At 63.4% G+C, this 25,225-nt stretch overlaps 2 protein-coding genes across 2 annotated transcripts; one reads left to right on the top strand and one right to left on the bottom strand.

Annotated features, from left to right (window-relative positions):
* Positions 1 to 191: 191 nt before the first annotated feature.
* Positions 192 to 20,422, top strand: SMG5 (SMG5, nonsense mediated mRNA decay factor). The gene is given in 27 exon segments (XM_015298318.4): positions 192 to 364; positions 4,117 to 4,215; positions 4,292 to 4,415; positions 5,476 to 5,632; positions 6,730 to 6,819; positions 9,467 to 9,556; positions 10,133 to 10,211; positions 10,432 to 10,557; positions 10,970 to 11,038; positions 11,792 to 12,000; positions 12,115 to 12,252; positions 12,798 to 13,499; positions 15,482 to 15,540; positions 15,542 to 15,652; positions 15,801 to 15,876; positions 16,307 to 16,482; positions 17,051 to 17,209; positions 17,299 to 17,358; positions 17,966 to 17,977; positions 17,979 to 18,101; positions 18,103 to 18,127; positions 18,219 to 18,309; positions 18,609 to 18,683; positions 19,156 to 19,195; positions 19,197 to 19,295; positions 19,513 to 19,614; positions 20,193 to 20,422. Coding segments are annotated over 26 exon segments (3,150 nt in total). The 5' UTR covers positions 192 to 287; the 3' UTR covers positions 19,597 to 19,614; positions 20,193 to 20,422.
* Positions 20,423 to 22,551: 2,129 nt separating this feature from the next.
* BGLAP (bone gamma-carboxyglutamate protein) lies at positions 22,552 to 24,129 on the bottom strand. Its single transcript, NM_205387.4, has 4 exons — positions 23,751 to 24,129; positions 23,079 to 23,111; positions 22,913 to 22,979; positions 22,552 to 22,797 (listed from the first exon to the last, which is right to left on the bottom strand). The coding sequence occupies exons 1-4, from the start codon at positions 23,809 to 23,811 to the stop codon at positions 22,665 to 22,667; spliced, it is 294 nt and encodes a 97-aa protein (NP_990718.2). The 5' UTR covers positions 23,812 to 24,129; the 3' UTR covers positions 22,552 to 22,664.
* Between the last annotated feature and the right edge of the window lie 1,096 nt (positions 24,130 to 25,225).

Genomic DNA, 25,225 nt, shown 5'->3' with positions numbered 1-25,225 from the left:
GGCCACCGCGCGCGAGGAACTCTCGCGAGACGACGCCCCGACGCGTCCGCCATGTTGCCAGCACTAAGTGATGGCGCGGTGCGAACGGAGCTCTCGCGAGGCGACACCGCGGGCGCCATGTTTGTCCGGCGTTCCCCGTAATCTCGCGAGAGCTCCGCGGGGCAGGGGGCAGCGGCGCAGCCCTGGCGGCCGAGCGGGGCCGGCGGCTGCCGTTGGCGGCGATGGCGGCGGACGGGCGCAGCTGAGGGGGCGGAGGGCCGCGCCGGGTCTCGGCCCCGCCGGGCGCCATGAGCCAGGGCGGCGGGACGGGCAGCGAGAGCGGAGAGCCTGAGGCCAAAGTGCTGCACACCAAACGGCTGTACCGGTAAGGAGAGGGGGGGACCCGGGGGTGAGGCCTGAGGGGGTTGGGGGGTGGAAAAGGGGGGGAGTTGGGGGTGTTGGGAACGTGTGGGGGAAAGGTGGGGGGTTGGGGGAGGTGTAGGGGAAAAGGGCAGGGGGTTGGGGGAGGTGTAGGGGAAAAGGGCAGGGGGTTGGGGGAGGTGAGGGGGAAAGGTGGGATCTGGGGGTTTAGGGGAAGGAGGGGGGGCTTTTAGGGGAGATGTGGGGGAAAGATGGGAAGTTTAGGGGAGGTGTGGGGCAAAGGGGTGGGGGGATTCGGGGGGGTGCTGGGAAGGGGTGGGGGGATATAAGGGAGAGGTGGGGGAAGGAAGGAGGATGGGGGGGGGGTGGGAGAAAGGGATGGGGGGTTTAGGGGAGGTGTGGGGGAAGGGAGTGGGGATTTGGGGGGGTGCTGGGAAGGGGTGGGGGGATTTAGGGGAGACATTAGGGGAAAAGTGGGGGGATTTAGGGGAGGTGTGGGGGAAGGGAATGGGGATTTAAGGGCGATTGGGGGTAAAGGAAAGAGGGGGTACTGAGGGGAGATCTGGGATGTGGAGGAAGGGGAGATGAGGGGTGGGAATGGGATGGAGGGGAGGTGTGGGGGAAAGGGGGGAGGGGCGGTGGGGTTTTAGAGGAGAGATTGGGGTGAAGGAAAGGGGGAGGTGAGCTTAAGGAAGATCTGTGGGTCTGGAGGAGGAGATGGGGAGCAGAGGGGATCCTGGGGAGGTTATGGGGGTGTAGGAGCGGTGACGGGTGGGAATATAGGGAGGCAGATGGGGGGATGAAGGGAAGGGTTGGGGGAAAGGGGGTAATGGGGTTTGGGGCCGGTGGGGTTTGGGAGAGATGTGGAGGAGAAGAGGAAGGTGATGGTGGGATTGAGGGGAGATTGGGGTGAAGGAAATTGGGGTCGGGGTGTGGGGAAGGATCTCGAGGAGAAGAGTGGGGACAAATGGAGGTGGGGGAGAGAGCAGTGGGGGACTCAGGCAAGGCGGGGAGAGGAGGGAAGGCAGCGGGATCCAGGGGAGCTGTGAGGGGTAGCGCAGGGGATCGGGGTGCATGCGGGACCCGGGGGGGTGGGTCAGGGTGGGGGGTGGAGGAAGGAGATGTGTGGGGTTCTCGGAGGTGGGGCAGGGGGCGATGGTGAATGGGGACACAGAAGGATGAGGGCAGGAGGTGGGTGATGGGGGGGGGGGCTGTGGTGGGGGCAGAAGCACTGCGGCTGTGGACCTCCTGGGTGGGCTCTGCTCTCATGCAGTGCCGCGCTCTGCCGCGGTCCCTCTGTCTGTAAGCAGCGCCGTGTCTGAGTTTCAGAGCAGCGCTGCGGTCTCAGGGGTGAGCAGGGGACGGTAAAAGCAGGAGGCCTTTTCCAGGAGGGCCCTTTGGCTTTTGCTTGCCGACGTTGGGCTCATCCTTCCGTCCCTTCTGTCCCTTCCATCACACGGTTTGGTGCATTCCCTGTGGCTCAGGCTCTGTTTTGCTCGGTGTTCCCCCCCGGTGTGGGCAGCGATCGCTTCCTGGTGTACCTATGAACGGTACCGGAGCATCTCTGCCTGAGCACGGAGGTGGAGGGGTGAGGTGAGGGCTTTCTTACAGCGAGCTTTGCCATTTAACTCTTCCTGGGCGGATAAACCTCAGGTTTTACCCCAAAATGAGGCCACGTGGCCCCGTCCCAGGATGTGGGGGCGCAGAGGGGACGCTCAGCATCAGTGTCTGTGTGGCCGAGGAGCACCCGGCACTGGGCTCTTTCCACCCTCGGTTCTTTTAGTAGCTCGGTGTCCGCTTTGCCTCCTCCACAGTCCTGGTGTGCACGGGGAAGAAGGCGTCTCTGTTGGCCGCTCTGCTTGCTGTTGAGGGATCTGGGCTGTTTGCAGAGGAGCTTTGGGTCCTGGGAGAGCTGCAGGTGGGCAGCGGGCAGCCAGGTTGGCAGCGGAGCGTTGTGTGCAGCTTAATTCTATTCTTGGTTTTGTTCATCGTTGTTTCCCAAGGAGTTGGGGCAGCTCTGGGGCGTTCGGTCTCCCAGGATGTCGTGTCTGCGTTCTTCCCCACACTCCTCCTCTTCTGCCTGGTTCTGTGCAAACAGAGGGGAGGTTTCAGGTGCCCCTGGCTGAAGGGCTTCCCAAGCTGTAGGTGGGCTGCTGTGCTTTCCCTCTATGAGTCCCCAGTGTTCTGTGCTGGCTTGGTTTCCAGCACGGCTCCTTTGGCGCAGCGTTAGGATCGGATCATAGAATCATAGAACGGCCCGGGCTGAAAAGTACCCTTAGGATCATCTCATCTCACCCCCTCTTTGTGCAGGGCCACCAAGCAGCAGCCCAGGCTGCCCAGAGCCACATCCAGCCTGGTTTCGAATGCCTGCAGGGATGGGGCATCCACACCTCCTTAGGCAACCCGTTCAGTGCGTCACCACCCTCTGTGTGGAAAAACTTCCTCCTCATACCCAAGCTAAACCTCCCCTGTCTCACTTGAAAACCATTCCCCCTTGTCCTGTCCCTATCAGCCCACGTCAGCAGTCATTCCCCCTCCTGTTTATATGCTCCCTTTGAGTACTGGATGGCCACAATGAGTTCTCCCCGGAGCCTTCTCCTCTCCAAGCTGAACAAACCCATCTCCCTCAGCCCTCCTTCCCAGGGGTGGTGCTCAGCCCTCTGCTCACCTTCGTGGCCCCCTCTGGACCCGTCCCAACAGCTCTGTGTCCTTCTTGTGCCCTATGGCTGCGGCCAGCCCACCTCAATCCATTGAACAGCCCATCCTTCCAGTGCACACCTCTCCAATTCAGAGAGGAGGACGTGGTGAGGGTCCGTGTAAAGGCTTTGCAGGGCTCCAGGTAGATGGCATCCATCGCCCTTCCCCCGTCCGATGCCATCAGGCCATCGCAGAAGGCTGCCGGGCGGCTCAGGCAGGGTCTGCCCTCAGCGCTGCGCATCTCACATCACCTCCCCATCTCATGTGTGCCTCAGCACGGCAACCAGGAGGAGCTGCCCCGCGATCCTCCCGGCGGTGAGGCTCAGCAGCAGGTTAGGGCTGCAGGCGGGGGGGGGCACGCTGCTGGCTCGTGGCCCCCTGCCCCCCAACAGTACCCCGGGGCGCTGTGGGCTTCGGTGGCTCACACCGGGCACGGTGCGTCCTAAAGGAGGAGGCAGGTGGTGACGGGGGCTGTGGGGAGTGGGCTTTCTGCCCTCGGGTATGGGCTGAGCGCTGCCCTGTTGGTACAAAGAGCTCGCTGGACATCTCGTGTCGGTTGTGTCGGCGTTCCTCTATGCTGGCTGTCATCCCGAGGTCTTTGGGAGCTGCGGTTGTGGAAGCGAAGGCATTGGGTGGCACGTGAGCTGCAGCCCTCTTTTGGGAGCAGGAATTGGTGGAGGTGCAGGCTGCCCCATCGTAATGATGGTTAGAAACGATTCCTTCTTCAGCCACGCAGCACAGCTGAGCGTGCACACGTGTAATGTGTTAATTAGTTGTTGAGACTGGAAGTCGTTAGTGAGCCTGGGGGCCTTTGGGATGCTGGGCAGTAAGGAGCAGACTGACAGATGGGTGCAGCTGTGGCGAAGCAGCCGACCCACAGCACGAACCTTCCCCTGGGTGCAGCTGTGCTCTGTTCTTCCCCAGAGAAGCTTTCCAAAGCAGTTTGCACGAAGCGATGAGCGCGGTGGGGTGGGAGGTGGGGTCAGGGATTCCACACCTGGGCAAATAACGGCAGCGAACGCGCCGTGCTGGGAGTGCTGTGTGTGCATTGGTTTGCAGAGCGGTGGTGGAGGCCGTGCATCGCCTGGATCTCATCCTCGGCAATAAGGCAGCGTACCAGGAGGTGTTCAAACCCGAGAACATCAGCCTGAGGAACAAGTAGGTTGTGCACCGAGCGTGGGGCGGTGGTGGTGTGGGGCTGCCGTGGCTGAAGGCGTCCTTTGCTGTGCGCCAGGCTGCGGGAGCTGTGTGTGAAGCTGATGTTCTTGCATCCCGTGGATTATGGCAGAAAAGCGGAAGAGCTGCTCTGGAGAAAGGTTTACTATGAAGTTATCCAACTCATCAAGACGAATAAGAAGGCAGGTATCACGGTGTGGGGTGGGCAGCCCTGCCAGGCTGTGGGTCAGGCTGAGTTAAGAGGTTCCTCTGCTTGGAGATGTCCGGAGCTGTCTGATGGAGTTGTCTGAGCACTGAGCGCTGCTGGGTGTGAGTGGAGCCGACGGCTGAGTTTTCACAGAAGCGATGTCAGGGATCGGGAGGGACCCGCAAAGCCCACCCGGCCCAACCCGGGGCAGCAGCACCCGGACCGGGGCACCCACAGCGCATCCGGGCGGGTTGGGAACGCCTCCAGAGGAGACCCCACCGCCTCTGTGGGCAGCGCAGTGCCGTCCCCCTCACCGTGAAGGACTTCTGTCTCACACCGATGTGGAACCTCCCCGGTCCCCGCGGGCACCCACTGCCCCCTGTGCTGCCACCGGGTGTCACTGAGAAGAGCCCGGCTCCGTCCTCCCGGCACTCAGCCTTCACAGATGGACCCCCGTTCGTGAGGTCACCCCTCGGTCTCCTCCACCTGCAGACCCTCAGCTCCCTCAGCCTCTCCTCAGCACGGCGATGCTCCGCTCCCTTCCCAGCTCCGTGGCTCTGCAGCCGTTCTTTGCTGCGGTTGTGTTCAGCTGAGGGCAGTACCTCCTCACAGCGGGATGGTTTTCATTGCAGAGTGCGTCCCACCGTAACGCACTTTCTGCCTTCCCAAATTCACAAGACAAGTTTCCCATGTGAAATGAGTGCCAGGATGCTCTGGTGTGGCTTTGCCAGAGCAGATGTATTTTCCCCTGGCTTTGGTGGCTCAGAAATACTCCTCCTCCCCGCTGCACTGTGTGAGGCAGCGCGCTGTCCCTCGATCTGATGTGGGAATGCCATTAAGGCTCCAACGAGACGCCTCCGCTGTTCATTTCTTACTCTCTGTCGCTGCAAACATCTTTCCTTCTTAGAAGCAGGTGAAGTGCAGCCCAGCAGGGGAGGCACGCTGAGCACACAGCCGAGCTGCCCGCTGTCTCCCTTCCTCCTCACCGTAACCTGGGTTCCCGGCTGCATTCTTACCTCCACCCGATGACCCCTCCTGGCTTCTCTCTCCCGCAGCACATCCACAGCCGCAGCGCTCTGGAGTGCGCCTACCGCACTCACCTGGTGGCCGGCATTGGCTTCTACCAGCACCTGCTGCTCTACATCCAGTCCCACTACCAGCTGGAGCTGCAGTGCTGCATCGACTGGACGCACGTGACGGACCCGCTCATGGGTGGGTGCTCGTGGGGAGCGGCTTTGTGTGGCCGTGGGGTGGTTGGGGTGGGATGAGGGCTTTAAGACAGTCCAGTTCCAACCCCTGCTGTTGGTAGGGACAGCTCGCGCCAGGCCAGGCTGCTCACAGCCCCATTGCACCAACCTTGAGCGCTTCCAGGGAGGGACACAACCTGATGTATTATTTCCCCACTGTCACAGTAAAGCATTTCTCCCTGGTCTAAAGCTCTAAATCTGCCCTCTTCCAGTTTAAAACCATTTCCCCCCATCCTGTTGCTACTTGCCCCTATCAAAAGTCCCTCCCCAGCTTTCCTGTTGCCCCCTTCAGGTCCTGGCAGGGCTGTAAGGTCCCCCTGGAGCCTTCCCTTCCACAGCTCAGCCTGACCCCATAGGGGAGGTGCTCCATGCTCTGCCCATCTCCATGGCACTCCTCTGGGCCCGCTCTGACAGCGTAGTGTCCTCCTAGTGCTGGGGCCCAGAGCTGGGCACAGTGCTGCCTGTGGGGGCACAGGAGAGCAGAGGGGCAGATCCCCCTCGCCCTGCTGGTGACGCTTCTCTCAATGCAGCCCAGGATCCTGCCGGCCCTCTGGGCTGGGAGCACACACTGCTGGCTCACGCTCCATCCACCAACACTTCCAAACCCTTCTCCTCAGGGCAGCTCTCTGCCCAGCCTGTATGTGTGCCCGGGATTGCCCCGACCCCGGTGCAGCACCGTGTGCTTGGCCTTGCTGAGCTCCATGAGGTTGGGCATCCCTTCCCTCTAGCATGTGGCTGCACCGCTCCGCGTCACTGCAAACTGCTGAGGGTGCACCCAGTCCCTCTGTGTCACCTACAGAGGAGTTCGGTGACACGGATGGCAGTGAGCTGGCCAGTCCAGTTCAGCATCCACGGGATGATCTTTTAATTCTGTATTTCTTCTGGTCAGCTCCTTAGAGCGGACTGAGAGAGCACCTCCAGAAGGTCCGGAGGGAAGGGTTCGGTGGTGGCAGCTGTAGAAGGGGGTCAGGTTGTCTCAGGCAGCAGCGTGGGCCCCTCGTGTGCCATTCCAGCTGCCTTTCCCCGGTGCTGTGTGTGACTTCATGTTTCTCCCACATGTAGGCTGCAAGAAACCCGTGTCTGCATCGGAGAAGGAGATGGAGTGGGCGCAGATGGCGTGCCACCGATGCCTGGTTTACCTTGGGGATCTGGGTAAGAGAGCATCGTCTGGTGAGGGAACCCCTGGTGTGCGTTAAGGGTGGGCACAGTGCTGGGCTCCCCCTGACTGCCGGGGCACACACTGGGTTCTGTCAGACGTGTTTGTTGGTGACAGAAAGGGACAGCTGAGCTGCAGATGGCAGAAGTGTTGGGTTTGCACTGTGCACAGCTGTGGTACTGTGGGTACTGAGGACTGCAAGCCTTTCCTTTCCTCTGGTGCTCTTTGTTTGCGTGATGTGTGCTGCAGGATGGCTGCAGAGTCAGAGATGTTTTGTGTTGGGCCGCCACGGAGCTGTGGGTTTTGTCCTCGCGTGGGGCTGTGTGTCACCCCTGTGATGGCACAGCTGCCCGTCCACCACCTCCCGAGGTGTGTGAGTGTGTCAGGGTGTGCAGACAGGAAGGAAACATCTAAGTGACAAAGAAACCAGTCAGCCCTTGGAAGCGTGTCGTGGTGCAGAGCCTCCAAGCTCCTGGAAGCTGCTTGGCACTGTGGTGTGTGGATCAGCCTGAGAACGCGCTGTGCTGCAAATAAATGTGTGCGGGTGGGAAGGGCGATGTACACAGCTGGAGGGAGGGGAGTGCGCTCAGCTCATGGCCGCGCTTCCCGAGGGGCTCTGCAGGGCGCAGAGTGGTGTCCTGTCCTGTCTGTGCCCCAGGAGTTGGTGTGAACCTGCTGGGTGTTGTGCTGCCATCGGTCTGTAGGGAAACCACACTCCTCTCTGGAAGGGCAGGGGGAGAAGGGCAGGGAAAGGCAAGGCAAGGCAGGAGGGGAAGGGCAGGGAAAGGCAAGGCAAGGCAGGAGGGGAAGGGCAGGGAAAGGCAAGGCAAGGCAGGAGGGGAAGGGCAGGGAAAGGCAAGGCAAGGCAGGAGGGGAAGGGCAGGGGAAGGCAAGGCAAGGCAGGAGGGGAAGGGCAGGGGAAGGCAAGGCAAGGCAGGAGGGGAAGGGCAGGGGAAGGCAAGGCAAGGCAGGAGGGGAAGGGCAGGGGAAGGCAAGGCAAGGCAGGAGGGGAAGGGCAGGGGAAGGCAAGGCAAGGCAGGAGGGGAAGGGCAGGGGAAGGCAAGGCAAGGCAGGAGGGGAAGGGCAGGGGAAGGCAAGGCAAGGCAAGGCAGGAGGGGAAGGGCAGGGGAAGGCAAGGCAAGGCAAGGCAGGAGGGGAAGGGCAGGGGAAGGCAAGGCAAGGCAAGGCAGGAGGGGAAGGGCAGGGGAAGGCAAGGCAAGGCAAGGCAGGAGGGGAAGGGCAGGGGAAGGCAAGGCAAGGCAAGGCAGGAGGGGAAGGGCAGGGGAAGCAAAGGCAAGGCAAGGCAGGAGGGGAAGGGCAGGGGAAGCAAAGGCAAGGCAAGGCAGGAGGGGAAGGGCAGGGAAAGCAAAGGCAAGGCAAGGCAGGAGGGGAAGGGCAGGGAAAGCAAAGGCAAGGCAAGGCAGGAGGGGAAGGGCAGGGAAAGCAAAGGCAAGGCAAGGCAGGAGGGGAAGGGCAGGGAAAGGCAAGGCAAGGCAAGGCAGGAGGGGAAGGGCAGGGAAAGGCAAGGCAAGGCAAGGCAGGAGGGGAAGGGCAGGGAAAGCAAAGGCAAGGCAAGGCAGGAGGAGAAGGGCAGGGGAAGGCAAGGCAAGGCAGGAGGGGAAGGGCAGGGGAAGGCAAGGCAAGGCAAGGCAGGAGGGGAAGGGCAGGGGAAGGCAAGGCAAGGCAAGGCAGGAGGGGAAGGGCAGGGGAAGGCAAGGCAAGGCAGGAGGGGAAGGGCAGGGGAAGGCAAGGCAAGGCAAGGCAGGAGGGGAAGGGCAGGGGAAGGCAAGGCAAGGCAAGGCAGGAGGGGAAGGGCAGGGGAAGGCAAGGCAAGGCAGGAGGGGAAGGGCAGGGGAAGGCAAGGCAAGGCAGGAGGGGAAGGGCAGGGGAAGGCAAGGCAAGGCAGGAGGGGAAGGGCAGGGGAAGGCAAGGCAAGGCAAGGCAGGAGGGGAAGGGCAGGGAAAGCAAAGGCAAGGCAAGGCAGGAGGGGAAGGGCAGGGAAAGCAAAGGCAAGGCAAGGCAGGAGGGGAAGGGCAGGGAAAGGCAAGGCAAGGCAGGAGGGGAAGGGCAGGGAAAGGCAAGGCAAGGCAGGAGGGGAAGGGCAGGGAAAGGCAAGGCAAGGCAGGAGGGGAAGGGCAGGGAAAGGCAAGGCAAGGCAGGAGGGGAAGGGCAGGGAAAGGCAAGGCAAGGCAGGAGGGGAAGGGCAGGGAAAGGCAAGGCAAGGCAGGAGGGGAAGGGCAGGGAAAGGCAAGGCAAGGCAAGGCAGGAGGGGAAGGGCAGGGAAAGGCAAGGCAAGGCAAGGCAGGAGGGGAAGGGCAGGGGAAGGCAAGGCAAGGCAAGGCAGGAGGGGAAGGGCAGGGGAAGGCAAGGCAAGGCAAGGCAGGAGGGGAAGGGCAGGGGAAGGCAAGGCAAGGCAAGGCAGGAGGGGAAGGGCAAGGAAAGGAAAGGAAGGGCAGGAGGGGAAGGGCAGGGAAAGGCAAGGCAAGGCAGGAGGGGAAGGGCAGGGAAAGGCAAGGAAAGACAAGGGCAGGGAAAGGCAAGGCAAGGCAGGAGGGGAAGGGCAAGGAAAGGAAAGGAAGGGCAGGAGGGGAAGGGCAGGGAAAGGCAGGAGGGGAGGCGCTGAGCTGTGTGCTCTGCTTGCAGCGCGCTACCAGAACGAGCTGGCGGGTGTGGACACGGAGCTGCTGGCCGAGCGCTTCTACTACCAGGCGCTGTCTGTCGCGCCGCAGATCGGTGAGTGAGTTGTCCTGAAGGTTTGCCATCCACATCACGTGATCGCATTCGCCCCCCTCGTCGCGCCCCTCGTCGCGCCCCTCGTCGCGCCCCTCGCTTCGCCGCCCCTTCCCAAACGTTTTCCCGTGGAAGTGACTGCGCGGTGAGGTGGGGGCAGGAGGTGGGAGCCCGTCTGAGCAGAAGGTGGATGCGGTTCCCAGAAGCTGCCCTGGCAGCGCTCCTGCAGAGCGGTTGGCTCGGGCCGATCCCGGTGACTGCCCAGCATTAAGCACAGTGAGCCGAGATGGAGCTGTTGAGTGCTGATAAGACGATGTCTGTGCCAAGAGAACGCACCACGACGGTGCCGAGGCTGCGCCGTTACGAATTAAGAGGAAGAGGGATTGTTTGTTAGAGGAATCGCTTTCGTAGGCAGGGAGGTGTGAAAGGTGTAAAACACGGCACAGGGAAAAGGATTGAGCCATCCGGACCTTTGTAGTGCAGCTTTAGGGCTCGAGGGTCGCTGGGGACGCCGGCTTCCCTCCTGTGTGGGTGGGATCTGAAGGATTCTGCTTAGTTTTGCCCTCTCTTTCGTGGCAGGCATGCCCTTCAATCAGCTGGGGACGCTGGCTGGGAGCAAATACTACAACGTGGAGGCCACGTACTGCTACTTACGCTGGTGAGTGTCCCTGAGGCCGTAGGGCACAAACCTGGAAGCCGTGTAAAAGCTGGAGGCGAAGCCGTGGCGCCGCCTGGAGTGGGGCTGGGAGGCGTCAGCAGGAGTTAAGGAGCCCGGCGTGTCCAAATGGAAGCACCGCGTGCCTGTCTTTGTGTTTAGCTGCGAGAACGCGAGCGGCTTTGTGTCAGTGGCCCTCAATGCGTTCTGTTTCCCACCCCAGCATTCAGTCCGAAGTGTCCTTCGAAGGCGCCTCCGGGAACCTGAAGCGGCTGTACGACAAAGCGGCCAAAATGTACCAGCAGCTGAAGAAGTGTGAGAGCAGGAAGCTGTCCCCCAGCAAGAAGCGGTAGGAGGGCAGCGCGGGGCGGAGGGCTCTGACTGGGAGCTGGAAGTGCTCCGTCACCCACCCCGGGCACTGAGCGCTCCCACAGCGTGGCCGTGCCCGGTTTAAGATCCTCTGCTGTTGGGTGGCAGCTCGTAGGGAAGTGGAGCTGCTTTGGTTTGAGGCTGAGGTGTTTCTCGCCGCCTCCCGGAGCTGTTGGCTCTCCTGGGGGGTTCCTGTGGCCAAAAAGCAGAAGTGTGTGTGTGTGTGTGTTTATGGATATATATATATATATAAGCTGAGTTCTTTTTCCCCGCAGTTTCCTCAGGGCGTATTTACCACTGGACACCGCTCTGCCTGTTGGTTGAGCTGTTGGTCCTTCCAGTCTCTGTGGTGGGTATCTGCGTTACAGCGTTTTCTTCTCCATCTCTTTTAGCTGCAAAGACATTAAGAGGCTGCTGGTGAGCTTCATGTACCTGCAGAGCCTCCTGCAGCCCAAGAGCAGGTGAGGTTCTGGCAGATCCCATCTTCTGTGTAATTCAGGGATGGGAGGGGAGCGTTCCCTGCAGCGTGCTGAGGTTTCTGCCCATGTGTCCAAGCCCTGTTGAGCCCTCTAACCTTGCAGGGAAGGAGATTGCCCTTCAAGGGAGTTCTTCCCTTGTTAAGCCAGCAGATGCTTTTCTCCTGGCAAGCGCTGAGTTTGGGCCGGCAGTGCGGCCCGGGGTTACGCTGTCTGTACACACACAGCGCTGCACGGTGTGTTTGGAAACCTGTCACCAGCTGGCAGCGAGCAGCACGAGCCGATGTGTCGGAGCAAAGGGAAATCGTCCAGCGGTGATGTCAGTAAAGCAGAAAGTGCTTTGGGGATCTGAGAGTTCCGGGAGCTGCAGAAATGCGAGGGGTGGATTCCCTGGGTTGGTTGGCCTTGAGATGTGCATGGGAGCACCGCGCTCCCACGGCGGCGTGCAGGGGGGGCAGCGGGCAGTGAGCCCCCAGCACCACCCCCAGATCTCTCCGTGTGACCCCCTGTGTGTGTGTGACGGTGCTCTGGTTATTGTTTCCCTTCAGCTGAGCAGCTTTGGGGAGGAGAATGTCCTGCTTCATCTCACTTCTGCAGCACGTGCTCCATCGCTCTGTGCTGCGCAGCGTGAAGGGCAGCCCACGTGTGGCTGCGGCCGGCTGTGGCTGCTGCTGCGCAGGCATTGCTGGGAGTTTGGCCCTCAGACAGTGACGTTGGTTTCTTTTTCTCCCCGCGAAGCTCTCTGGATTCTGAGCTGACGTCGCTGTGCCAGTCGGTGCTGGAGGATTTCAACCTGTGCTTGTTCTACCTGCCTTCCCCTCCCAACCTGAGCTCAGTGAGTGAGGATGAGGAGGAGTACGAGAGCGGCTACTCCTTCCTTCCCGACCTGCTCATCTTCCGCATGGTGATCATCTGCTTCATGAGCGTTCACAGCCTCAGGCGCGCAGGTGAGCTTTGTTGGGACGCCCAAAACCTGAGTGCTGGGAGCCACCAGCTGGTTTTCAGCTGGCGCTCTGTTCTGGGCGGGCGGTCCCCTCGGCCTCACCGCGCTGTCCTTGCAGGCTCCAAGCAGTACAGCGCAGCCATCGCTTTCACGCTGGCCCTCTTCTCTCACCTCATCAACCACGTCAACATTCGGCTGCAGGCGGAGCTGGAGGAAGGGGAGAACCCCGTGCCGGCGTTCCGCAGCGATGGCACAGGTCGGTGCGCATTGCTGCCCACGGGGGGGGCCTTCGCTTTCTGGCACGGCTCGTCGGGCACGGAACGAAACTGTCGAACCTTCCCCCCTCCAAAGAGTCGGTTTGTAACCCCTCACAGAATGCGAGGCTGGGCTTCTCCTGGCCAACGGCACCAGTGATGGATTCCTCCCTGTGTGGCTGCTACTCAGCCTGGCCTGAGCTGGGCCTGCCGGCACGGCGGCTGCCTGAGTGCGGCTGACCCAACTTGTGCTCCTGCCCTGCGGGGCGGATGATTTGGCTCTCAGGGAAAGGTGTCGGTGTGGTTTTGTCAGCATTCAGCACTGATGCTGTCTGAAGACAGCGGCACTCCGGGCTGCAGGAGCCCCGTGGGAGTCTGGGCTGCCCGAGGTGTCCGAGCTCCTTCGGAGGGCGATTCCTTCGCAGGGTTCTGTGCTGAGGGCGCTGACAGAAGCGCTGGGGAAAGGAAACGCTGCTGGGAGTGGGAAGGGGCGCGGGTGGAACGGCCGCGCTCTTCTGACCGTGGTTCTCACTTTCCGTGTCCGCAGATGAGCCGGAGCCACGGGAGCCCCTCAGCTCCATGGAGAAGGAAGGGGAGGCAGAGCTGCCCAATCACCACCCCAGGGAGGAGGAACGGAAACACGACTGCAAGAAAAGCAAGAAATACTCACGGCTTTCCTGCCTGCGCCGCCGCCGGCACCCGCAGAAGGCGGATGAGAGCGACCTGAGCGAGGGCTTCGACTCTGACTCCAGCCAGGGCTCCACGAAGGGCAGCGACGGCTCCGAGAGCGGCTCGGAGAAGAGCGACGAGGAAGCGGAGGCCGCTTTCGATGTGGAGACGGACTCTGACATGAACAGCCAGGAGTCGCGGTCCGACTTGGAGGACATGGAGGACGAGCCGGGCAAGGAGGGCGGCGAGCGAGGCCGGAGCGGGGCCGGGGAGGCCCTGAAAAACGGCGTGGACGGCGGCGGATCCGGGGAGTGCAAGAATATGAGCAGCTCCAAAACGGAGAGCGCGGACCCAGCCGTGAACGGGCCCACGTCCCTGAGCGCCAGCGACGCCAGCATCGCCAGCAACCTGCAGGCCATGTCCACGCAGCTCTTCCAGACCAAGCGCTGCTTCCGCTTGGCCCCCACCTTCAGCAACATCCTCCTGAAGCCCAGCGGTGAGCAGCCCGCCTCGAAGGCCGGCTTGGAGGGCAAGCCCTGCATCAATGGCGATGTGGAGAAGCCCGGCTTGGCAGAGCAAGGTAAGGATCCACACACACTGCACCAAAAGCTGCACGCCTGTGGCAGTCTGCTTGCTGAGTGCTCCTTTCTGTCGGGAAGGGGTGCAGTCTGAACCTCACGGAGTTCAACATAGCAAAGGTTAAAGGGTTGTGCTTGGGTTGGAGTAACAGCAGATCTGTGTACAGACTGGGAGAAGGACTCCTTGAGAGCGGCGCTGCGGAGAAGGAGCTGGGAGAGGAAAAGTGCCCGTGGGGCTGCAGGGCCGGGCCGGGATCCCGGGCTCCGTCAGCACAGGGGTGGCAGTGGGACAGGGAGGGGATCGTCCCTCTCTGCTCCCCCCCGGTGAGGCCCCATGTGCAGCACTGCGTCCAGGGCCGGGGCCCCCAGCACAGCAAAGGGGAGGGGCTGTAGGACGGGGTCCAGAGGAGGGCACGGAGGTGAGCAGAGGGCTGAGCACCTCCGTGCAAAGACAGGCTGAGGGAGCCGGGCTCGTTCGGCCCGGAGAGGAGAAGGCTGCGGGGTGAGCTCACCGCTGCCGTGGGGGAACGGTGCTAAGTTGAAGGAGGGGAGGTTTGGCCGGGATGTCGGGGGAAGCTCTTCACAGAGAGCTGCTGGCACAGCTGCCAGAGGGGCTGTGGGTGCCCCATCCGTCCCTGGAGGCGTTCAGGACCAGGTGGGATGGGGCCCTGGGCAACCCGGGCTGGGAGCAGATGTGGAGGTGGGTGGCCCTGCCTGGGGCGGGGGGTTGGAGCTCCGTGATCCTCGGGGTCCCTTCCAGCCCAACCATCCCGTGATGCTCTGAAAGCTCTCAGGGTTGGGGGTGGGTGCCCCTGCAGCGGGCAGGCCTCGGGTTGGGGGTTTCCTGGCGGAGCTCTCCCTGCAGCTCAGTGCCCCCAGCACACCCCAGCAGAGCAGGAGGCTGCAGGCAGCTGCTGCTGTAATTGCAGCCTTGTGCTGAGCGCCTCTGATAGCACCAAGGAGAGTCCCAAAGGTGTTGGTAGCGTTCCTCCTCCGCGTGCAGTGCAGTGTCTGCCATCAGACACGTAGAAGCAGTGCAGTGTCTGCCATCAGACACGTAGAAGCAGTGCAGTGTCTGCCATCAGACACGTAGAAGCAGTGCAGTGTCTGCCATCAGACACGTAGAAGCAGTGCAGGTGCAATCCAGGACGTTCTCCATCAGCTGCAGCCCCTCTGTGAGGATGGGGTGAGGGCAGTGTGCCGTGCCTGCAGATGTGCAGTAGGTGGAGCTGTGAGTTCTGTCTCACCATCGGCTCCTGCTGCTAAGGAACGTCCTGGGGGGAACCAGCGGCAAAGGGGAGCTGATGCACAGCACTGTGTGTGTCCCGAGGAAGCTCTGTGCACCCTGCGGCCAAACTGCAGCTCAGGGTTTGGAGGGGCAGCGCTGATGTCTGCGGCTCTGCCCCACGGCTGCTCGGATGGGTTGGTGGGAAGGAAGGAAGCGAGCTGGTTGTGCTCCGGGCTGCTTTCCTTTGTGCATTCGGTGGGATGTGCAGGTGTTGTAGAGCCAGGAATGTGATGGAATAGCACAGCTGTTCGGTGGATGAAGGGCTGACTGCAGAGAGTGGTGCTCTGTGTGGATGGAGGTGGGTGCCGAGCGGTGTCCCGGCGGTCGGCGCTGGGGTGAAACTCCTCCATGTCTTCATTGGTGACATCGGCAGCGGGGCTGAGTGCGCCCTCAGCAGATGGCACTGAGCTGTGGGGTGCAGTGACGCAGCAGACAGACCTGGACTGTGGGCCCAGGGAGCCTCATGGGGTCCGACAGAGCCAAGTGTGAGGTCTGCACCGGGCTCAGGGCAGCTCCCATTACCCCCATGAGCTGCAGTGTCGCCGTGCACTGCAGGGAGGGGCTGGATGGCCCGGAGAGGTCCCTTCCAACCGAAAGGGTTCCGCGATGGTTGTGTCACCTCCAAACCCAGCGCTGCTCTCCTGCTGTGCAGCCTCACTCCTCCAGAGCTCTAATGCTCTTCTTCTCCTTTCCCAGACAACGTGTCTGACTCTGAGGAGAGCGTGTTGAGCACCAAGTCGTGCAGGAACGAGCGGGTCCCTGCAGGAGAAGCTGGAGATCGTGAGCAACGAGGGGCTGCTGCTCACCGTCAAGGTGTTCCTGGACTGGCTGAGGACAAACACGGACTTCATCATCATGTGTGCTCAGGTGGGGGGCGGCTCCGGGCTTTGAGCCTCAAGAAACGTGCTGAAATTCACACTGTTTTAAAGCATTTGGGGTTCTGTGGAAGAGCCCGAGTGAGCTGCTTATGGCGTGCAGCTCTCCTGATGTTTGCTGTGGCCTTTTGTTCCCGCAGAGCTCCCAGAGCCTATGGAACAGACTGTCTGTGCTCCTCAACCTGCTGCCTTCTGCTGCCGACCTGCAGGATTCGGGTATGGGGAAGGGAGCACAGCGCAGTGCTCCATCGCTTCTTTCCCTGTGGGTTGTGGTCAGATCTGCCTGCAGCCCTTTGCTTACGAGCACAGCAGGGAGGGACCTCTCCCCCAGGTTATTCTCTGCTCAAACCCTTCTGGGGCTGCATGCCATCCCTTAGGCATCAGCACAGCAGGGAGGGACCTCTCCCCCAGGTTATTCTCTGCTCAAACCCTTCTGGGGCTGCATGCCATCCCTTAGGCATCAGCACAGCAGGGAGGGACCTCTGCCACGGGTTATTCTCTGCTCAAACCCCACTGTGGCCAAACGCCATCCCCTGAGGGTCAGCTCTGTGCACCCATCGCCTTCTGTGCCGTCGGCCCTTCCCCCCCTCCGTGTCCCCACGTGTGGGGTCTCTGCTGAGGCGGAGCTGTGCTCCCTCGGTCCCAGGGCTGGAGCTGTGCAAGGAGGTGAGGGAGGTGCTGAGCGGCGCGGAGCTGCCGGAGCTGCGTGCCAACCTGCTGCTCCCCGAGGACGTGGCCCTGCGAAATCTGCCCCCCCTGAGGAACGCGCACAGGAGGCTGAACTTCGAGCAGGACCGCCCCATCTTCTCGGCACTGGAGGAGGTGAGTCGGGCGGATCCCACCCCTCGGTGCAAACTGCACGTGTCTCTGTGGGGTTGTTGCCTGCAAAGCAGAGCCTGGGCTGATTGCAGTCTGAGCCTGAGCTCGTGGTGGGTGCCAAAGCCATCTGTGTATCGCAGAACAGCAGCGTGCCGTGTCCGCCCCTCCCCATCACAACCTGTGGGGAGGGCAGGATGGGGAGCATGGCGGTGTGTTTGGCTTAAGGACGCTGCTCTGAGCTGCGATGTGGGGACCACACTTATTACATCGCAGCCCAGAGCAGTGCTGCAGCACTGTCACGTCCCACGTGAGCGCACCTTTTGCCATCCTCCCCCAGCAGCCTAAAGAGAGGAGCGCACGTCCCCACATCAGTGTGCACACACTGCCCTCCCTTTGCTCCTCCCAGCAGGGATTTCCGAGGCAGAGCCCTGCGATGTTCTCTGGCTCTTTGTGCTGGGGCAGCTCAGACCACAAACTTGGCCCATCTCAGCCGACGGTGGGCTGAGCCCTCTCCTGTTTTCACCAGGGACGTTTCCCCTGAGGTTTCCTTCCCATCTGCGCTTCTTTGCAGTCCGTCGTTCGGATCTGCTGCATCCGGAGCTTCGGGCACTTCGTCACACGCCTGCAGGGCAGCATCCTGCAGTTCAACCCGGAGCTGGGGATCTTCATCAGCATAGCTCAGTCGGAGCGGGACAGCGTGGTGCAGCAGGCCCAGGCCCAGTTCCACATGGTGAGCTGCTCTGTGCCCCCTCCCCACGCTGTCCCCCGCAGCCTGTGCCGTTGTTGTGCTCACTGACGGAGCTTTGTTTCCGCGGCCAGGCTGCAGAGGAGGCTCGTCGGAACCGGCTGATGAGAGACATGGCTCAGCTCCGCCTGCAGGTAGGGACGGTGGGAATGGGACGAGGAGGGGGGGGGGGTGGGAATGCGACGGGGGGGGGGGGGGGAGGGGAATGGGAATGGGACGGGGGGGGGGGGGGGGAATGGGAATGGGACAGGGGGGGGGGGGGGAATGGGAATGGGACGGGGGGGGGGGGGGGAATGGGAATGGGACGGGGGGGGGGAGGTGAATGGGAATGGGACGGGGGGGGGAGGTGAATGGGAATGGGACGGGGGGGGTGGGAATGGGAATGGGACGGGGGGGGGGTGGGAATGGACGGGGGGGGGGGTTGGGATGGGGGGGGGAATGGGAATGGGACGGGGGGGGGGGGGTGAATGGGAATGGGGGGGGGGGTGAATGGGAATGGGGGGGGGGGGAGGGAATGGGAATGGGGGGGGTAGGGGGGGGGGGGGAGTGGGAATGGGAGTGGGACGAGGGGGGGGGGAGGGTGGGAATGGGACACGGGAGAGCTGTGCGCCCACAGAGATGTGTGCGGTGGAGCCGACCGTCCCCAGCTGTGCTTCCGTGTGCCGGGGGCTGTCAGGCCAAGCCTTACCCTGCTGGCTCACAGCCCGGAGGTGGAGGGCAGCCTCTCTGCGTGTTTTTCAGCTGGAGGTGTCCTCAGCTGGAGGGCAGCCTGCAGCAGCCCAAGGCGCAGTCGGCCATGTCTCCGTACCTCGTGCTGGACGCGCAGGCGCTCTGCCAGCACCTGGCCGTGGTCAAGCAGCTGGCTGGCAGCGGGCGCTTTCATCATCATCATCCCGCGGGCAGGTGGGGCAGCTCGGCCCGCTTCCCCTCCCGGAGGCGTGGGGTGAGCGGAGGTGCGGCCTTAACCCCCCCCGTTCGTTGTGTGTCCTCGCAGTGATCGACAGCTTGGACTTCCTCAAGAAGGAGAACGCCGGCGCCCGCGACAGCATCCGCTACCTGGAGGCGGAGTTTAAAAAGGGAAACCGGTGAGGATGAGGATGAGGATGGGAGGGGGGGGGTGGCGGTGTGGGGGGAGCGGAGCGCAGAGTGCCTTCAGCTGGAGGGCCGGGGCGGCTCCGCCGTGCTGCTGCCCGGGTTTGCAGTGTGAGGAGGTGCAGCAGTGCCCCTGCAGGGACGCTCTGCTCTGTCGGCAGCGATCAGAGGCGCTCCTGGGGCGGCTCAGGGGGGGGTTTGTGTGGCTGAGCAAAGGCAGAGGAGCCCACGGAGCTCTGGCTGTGTCTGTGGGGTGCTCGCTTTGAGCTCAGCCACCCTTCTCTTTCCTCAGGTACATTCGTTGCCAGAGAGATGTTGGGAAGAGCTTTGAGAGGCACAAACTGAAGAGACAAGACTTGGATGCGTGGTAAGTGAGAGGCAGCGGAGGAGCGGTCGTAAAATCATGGCATGGTTGGGCTGGAAGGGACCCCGAGGATCACGGAGCTCCAACCCCCCGCCCCAGGCAGGGCCACCCACCTCCACATCTGCTCCCAGCCCGGGTTGCCCAGGGCCCCATCCCACCTGGTCCTGAACGCCTCCAGGGACGGATGGGGCACCCACAGCCCCTCTGGCAGCTGTGCCAGCAGCTCTCTGTGAAGAGCTTCCCCCGACATCCCGGCCAAACCTCCCCTCCTTCAACTTAGCACCGTTCCCCCGTGTCCCATCGCTCCCCGCCCGACTGAAAAGCCGCCTCCCCCTCTGCTGATGATCCCTTTTTAAGTACTGAAGGCTGCAGTGAGGTCACCCCGCCGCCTTTTTTCCGGCCCTGTGTTCCCTGGGCGTATTGTGCAGGGAATCCATCTCCCCTCCATCTCTCATTGGTTCCATCTGCACGGCAGGAACCTCTATAAGATCCTGGACAGCTGCAAGCAGCTGACGGTTGTCCCAGAGCAGCGGGGACGACGACACCACGGGAATGGTCACCATCATCACGGGCTTCCAGCTGGAGGACCCCGGGGTGCTGTCGGCGCCCATGCAGGTGGGTCGCACGGCTGCGCTGCGCCCCGGTGCCCCCCATGGGGCTGCGAGCTGCCTGCTTGGCGCGGGGGGTTGGATGCTTTGTGCAGCCACAGTGCTGGCTTCCCCAACCTCCGTTTGGGGCTGGGAGCCCCCGCACAGTACGTGGGAGCCCTTTGGCCGTGGGTGGGAGCGCTGAGCCCATTGCCGTGTGCCATCCGGGCGCCGCTTTCTTGCAGTCCGCCATCCAAGCGGCCGCCGGCGCCAGCGTGGAGGTGAAGAACATCCTGGAGTTCTACAAGCAGTGGAAAGAGATGGGCTGATGTTCAGCGGGGTGTCAGGTTGGTGCAGCTGCCGTACGACCGTAGGACGGCTCGGGTGGGCGGGGAGCCCAGGAGGAGCAGCATCGCATTGCAGCCCCTCTGCCCCTGCACGGCCCCCACCTCCACGGCCCCACAGCCCCACAGCCCCACAGCTGGTGCTCCGTCCGCCATCCCTCTGCCCCCTTCTCACAGTGCAGGAAGGTGGAGCGGGGGCGGTATTCGTGCCCAGAGCAGCGACAGCAATAACAACAACAACAAAAAAACACCTCCAAAAATGAAACCAGAAAAAAAAAATAAAGGGGTTGGGGGTAAAAGAGAAAACCCGACCCATTGGGATCGGTGCACAGCACACCCCCAGCCCGGGGATGTTCCTCCTCCGTCCTTTGTTTTGCATCAGTGTATGTCTTAAAGCGGAGCTCCTTTGGGGTACCGGAGAGGGGAAGGGGGGCGATGCGGGGTGCAGCACGGGGTGGTGAGGGGTGACACGGTGATAGAAGAGCAGTTTTGGGGACAGCTCTTTATTGCCCCCCGGGAGCAGTGCTGGGGACTCTCCCCCCCCCTCAGCCCCCCCCTCACCGCCTCCCTCCCCCTGGCAGCGTTCAGCCCCGGAGAGCAGAGCGGAGCTGCCGGAGGGGGATGGAGAGCAGCGCGGGATCGGCCGCCGCTTCGGCTCCCAACAGAGGGATGGATGGGAGCAGCGGGCGCCCTGCAGAAGGATCCACCGCCTCTTCTCTTTTTCCTTTTGGTTTTTTGGTTTCCTTTTTTTCCTTTTTTTTTTTTTTTTTCCTCTTTTCGTTGTGGCTGAAATCCTCACCGTGAGGTTTGCAGAGGGGGGGACGGAGGAGCCCGGAGCCGTCCTCTGTTCTGCTGTGAGACCGCCGCTGGGGGGAGGGGGGGGGGGGGGCGCAGCTCAGACCCCCTCCGTACAGCCGGGACTGAGCGGCCCACGGCTGAGCTGCTGAGCACAACGCCGGGAGAGGCGGCGGCCCGCTCTGCGTGCAGCGCTGGGAGGGCGGTGCCCATCGCGGAGCTTTCGGGGCTGCGGAGGAGCGGCGCCCCACGCGGGGGACCCCCGAGCTCCGGGAGCCCATTCCCCACCTGAAGGACCTCTCGCGTCTCCGAGAAGAGCGTTTGTCCACGTGAGGGACCTCTCTGTGCTTCAGGAAGAGAACATCTCCGTGTGAGGGACCCCTCCCAGCCCCGGGAGCCCATTCCGTACGGGAGGGACCTCCTGCAGCTCTGAGAAGAGCGGTTCTCGTGGTGAAGGACCTCTCCCAATGGAGGTCTCCAGGAGCCCATTCCCCCCCGCGTGGGATCCCTCGCAGCTCCAAGAAGAGCCGTTTCCCACGTGAAGGTCCCCTCTGAGCTCCGAGAGGAGAACACCTCCGTGCGAAGGACCTCTCGCACCTCCAGGAGCCCATTCCCCCCGCAAAGGACCCCCGCAGCTCCACGACAGCAGCCCCCCCCCCCTCGGGGGTCTGGGGGCTCCATCCCGGTGCACCCAACGCCGCCACGGGACAGCGGGAGGAGCACCGCAGCGCTTTCCTCTGTGGCGTCGCACCCAGGAGCTCACGGCCAGCAGGTGAGCTGCAGCAGCCGTGCAGAGCCCTGCAGCAGCCGTGCAGAGAGCTCAGCCGCACCGCAGATGGCAGCAGCCCGGGGAGCGCAGTGCTGCCGCGCAGCCTTTGGGACCTCCCTGCTTTTCAGGTAAAGCCCCCCGAGCCGCCCGGGGCGCTGAGCCCCTTTCCTTGGCCGCGTGCAGCGCAGTTGGGTTACAGCGGGGGCTGCTGCGCCGCGGGGCTCAGGTGGGAGCGGAGCGGAGCGGAGGGTTTCCCCGCGGGTTCTGCGTTCCCTTTCGCAGCTCCTCAGGGCTGCAGCGCACGGAACCGAGCGGAGCTCTGCGCTGTGCTGCGCTGCTCTGTGCTGCACTGCGCTGCTCTGTGCTCACAGCTGTAGGCACAGCTGCAGCTCCTCAGCTTTGTTTGCCGGGGCAGAGGAGCAGAGGAACATTGCGCTGTGGGGTGTAAGCAGTGCACCCCCCCTCCCCCGGTGCTGCATCCCATGCAGCGCTTCGGCAGCAGAGCTCGTGGGTTCGCTGTTCCTGCACTGCTCTGCGCTCTTTGGGGCCCCGTGGTGGGAGCTGAGGACCCTTTGCTGCCCCCACAGACGCTGAGTGCCATCCCTTCGTGCCCCCTTCGGGGCGGGGGAGGGCCGCGTGGCCACAAAGGGCCCACGGAGAGGAGGAAACCTTCAGAGCGGTGCTGGAATGTCAGACTGCATCGCGACGGTGGGGGGGCGGGGGGGGGAAATGCAGCTTTGTGAGAGCCCCCCCCATCCCTGCCCCTCTGGGACGGGCAGATGGGGGTGGGGGGGGGAGGAGACGGCCCCACAGCCCCACACGCTGCGCTGAGGGGGGGGGCAGCTCTGCTGCACTGCGCTGTACCCACTGTGGGCTCACAGGGCTGAGCCGTGGGCGTGCAGAGGGGGGCTGTGGGCTCAGCCCCTCCGTGCTGCGGGGCGGAGGGCAGAAAGGGGGGCAGGGAGGGGAAAGAAGAAGGCTACAAGTGCTGCTCGTAACGCACCGTCTGTGTTTTCTGTGCTTTGGGTGCTTCTCCCGTTGCGTTGCGCTGAGCTCAGAGGGGCCGTTGTTCCTCTCTGCTATGGGGGGGGGGGGGGCTGCACCGTACCCCCAGTTCTGACTGTGACCCCACAGATGGCCCACAGCTCCACCGAGAGGGGGTTCACCCCCTCTCACCGTGTGGGGGTCCTGGAGACAGCTGACCCTATGGGGCTGAGCTGCACTGCTGGTGCCCCCCCTGCACCACCAGACACCCCCTCCATTCTAATGAAGCCTTAATGAAGCAGTGCTTCGTTAAGGGGCCCATAATCCCCCCCCCACCCTCCAGTGGGGTGAAGCTGTGCCCCCCACACCCCCAACCCAGGAAGGAGCCGCTGTGCCCTGCGCTCTGCCTTTATTTCTGTCCATCCTTCGCGGAGAAGTGGAGCATAATGGGGGGAGTGGGGGGGAGGTGGGGGTGGGGAGGGGGCGTTGAGCCCCGGGGGGGGGCTCAGACGGGGCCGTAGAAGCGGCGGTACGCCTCCTGGAAGCCGATCTGGTCGGCCAACTCGTCGCAGTCGGGGCTCAGCTCACACACCTCTCGTTGGGCCTCCAGGGGGTTGGGGGGAGCTCCGGCGACGCCGCTGCGGAGGGATGGGATGGGGGGGGCGTGGGGTTGGGGGGGGTCCCGGCTCCAAAGAGGGGGGTGAGGGGCTGCCGGGGGGGCTGCGGTGCCCAAAAAGGGGGGGTTGGTGTTACCTGTCCTGGGCGTAGTGCCGCTTCTGCCTGCGCACCATCTCGGCGCTGGCGCGGTGGGAGATGAAGGCTGCGGGCACAGAAGGGGGGCGGGGGGGGGGTGAACCCTGTCCTTGTCCCGGGGAGGGGGGGGGGGGGTTCTGGGTGGCACTGTGCTGTGAGCGCCCACCTTTAGCACTGCGAGCATCCGAGCCGTCCGGCGCTGCAGGGGGAGCCGATGGACGCTGAGCCCTCAGCCCCGTCCGTTCCCCATCCTGCCCCATCCACCCCCATCCTGCCCCATTCCTTCCCCCATCCGTCCCCATCCAGCCCCATCCTGCCCCATTCCTTCTCCTATCCTCCATCCCCATCCGTCCCCATTCCTTCCCCCATCCGCCCCCATTCCGCCCCATTCCTTCTCCCATCCTCCATCCCCATCCGTCCCCATTCCTTCCCCCATACGCCCCCATTCCGCCCCATTCCTTCTCCCATCCTCCATCCCCATCCGTCCCCATTCCTTCCTCCATCCATCTCTCTCCTGCCCCATTCCTTCCCCCATCCATCCCCATCCGTCCCTATCCTGCCCCATTCTTTCCCCTCTCCTCCATCCCCATTCTGCCCCATTCCTTCCCCCATTTGCCCCCATTCCTTCCCCCATCCATCCCTATCCTGTCCCATTCCTTCCCCTCTCCTCCATCCCCATTCTGCCCCATTCCTTCCCCCATCCATCCCCATTCCTTTCTCCATCCTCCATCCCCTGCCCCATTCCTTCCCCCATCCGTCCCCATTCCTTCCCCTCTCCTCCCTCCCCGCCCCCCATCCCCTCATCCCGACCCCCTCAGCTCTGTGCCCCCCCCGGTACCGCTGCGGCAGAGGCTGAATGTGAGCAGCGCCGCGAGGAGCAGCAGAGCCGCGGCCTTCATGGTGCAGCTCCACTGCAGCGCCCCGAACCGAACCGCCTTTATAGGGCCGGGCGCCCCCCCGCCCCCCCGGGCCGTCCCAGCGCTATTTCCAGCACATCCGCCGGGCCGGCAGTGGGCAGCGACTGCGGTTTGGGCCGAGTGGGGCTCCGCCGTCCCCACCGCCGCGGCGGAGGGCAGAGGGGGGGCGGGGGGGGTTCAGCTGCGGGTTCCCCCCACCCCGAACTGCGGTCGCTGCGCGCCCCACCCCATCCGGAGCGGCGCAGACGGAGCTTCGGGGCGGCGGTGCGGCTGCGGCCAAAGCCTTTGCGAGACGGCCGCAAAGTGCAGAGTGCGGCGGCCGCAAAGTGCAGAGTGCGGCGGCCAGGAGGGGCGGGCAGCGAAAGGAGCGCCGCGCTGTAATTGCGGGCAGTGCTTATTGCGGCCGGAAATTACTGCTCTGCTGCTCCGCATCCCGGATGGAACGGCGCGGCTGCACAGCACTCATTGCCCCTTCCCACGGCCGGAGCACAGCACACAGCGACACACAGCCCCACAGCACACAGCCCCACAGCACACAGCCCCACGGACTGAGCACAGCGACACACAGCCCCACAGCACACAGCCCCACAGCACACAGCCCCACTGCTGCAGTGTCACACAGCCCCACTGCAGAGCAGTGTCACACAGCCCCACTGCTGCTGAGCACAGCACCACACAGCCCCACGGCCCGAGCACATCACACAGCCCCACTGCTGCTAAGCACAACGCCACACAGCCCCACTGCTGCTGAGCACAGTGTCACACAGCCCCACAGACAGAGCAGTGTCACACAGCCCCACTGCAGAGCAGTGTCACACAGCCCCACTGCTGCTGAGCAGTGTCACACAGCCCCACTGCCGCACAGCGTCACACAGCCCCACAGCACAGTGTCACACAGCCCCACTGCTGAGCACAGCGTCACACAGCCCCACTGCCGCACAGTGTCACACAGCCCCACTGCCACAGAGCACAGTGTCACACAGCCCCACTGCCGCACAGCGTCACACAGCCCCACTGCCGCACAGTGTCACACAGCCCCACAGACAGAGCAGTGTCACACAGCCCCACAGCACAGCGTCACACAGCCCCACTGCCACAGAGCACAGTGTCACACAGCCCCACTGCCACACAGTGTCACACAGCCCCACAGACAGAGCAGTGTCACACAGCCCCACTGCTGCAGAGCAGTGTCACACAGCCCCACTGCCACAGCACAGCGTCACACAGCCCCACTGCCACACAGCGTCACACAGCCCCACTGCAGAGCAGTGTCACACAGCCCCACAGCACAGTGTCACACAGCCCCACTGCCACAGAGCACAGCGTCACACAGCCCCACTGCCACACAGCGTCACACAGCCCCACAGCACAGTGTCACACAGCCCCACTGCCACAG

The sequence above is a fragment of the Gallus gallus genome, chromosome 25, assembly GCF_016699485.2.
Source record: "Gallus gallus isolate bGalGal1 chromosome 25, bGalGal1.mat.broiler.GRCg7b, whole genome shotgun sequence".
NCBI classification, from domain to species: Eukaryota; Metazoa; Chordata; class Aves; order Galliformes; family Phasianidae; genus Gallus; species Gallus gallus.
The sequence above is the reverse complement of the archived record's forward strand: the minus strand, read 5'-3'. Positions and strand labels throughout refer to the sequence as shown.

What these genes read in the sequence shown, in the direction of transcription:
- BGLAP (NM_205387.4), bottom strand. Translation starts at nt 23,811, where the DNA reads ATGAAGGCCGCGGCTCTGCTGCTCCTCGCGGCGCTGCTCACATTCAGC. An exon ending in ATTCAGCCTCTGCCGCAGCG is followed by an intron (nt 23,112 to 23,750) that starts GTACCGGGGGGG and finishes CTCCCCCTGCAG; the next exon opens with CGCCGGACGGCTCGGATGCT. An exon ending in CGGCACTACGCCCAGGACAG is followed by an intron (nt 22,798 to 22,912) that starts GTAACACCAACC and finishes ATCCCTCCGCAG; the next exon opens with CGGCGTCGCCGGAGCTCCCC.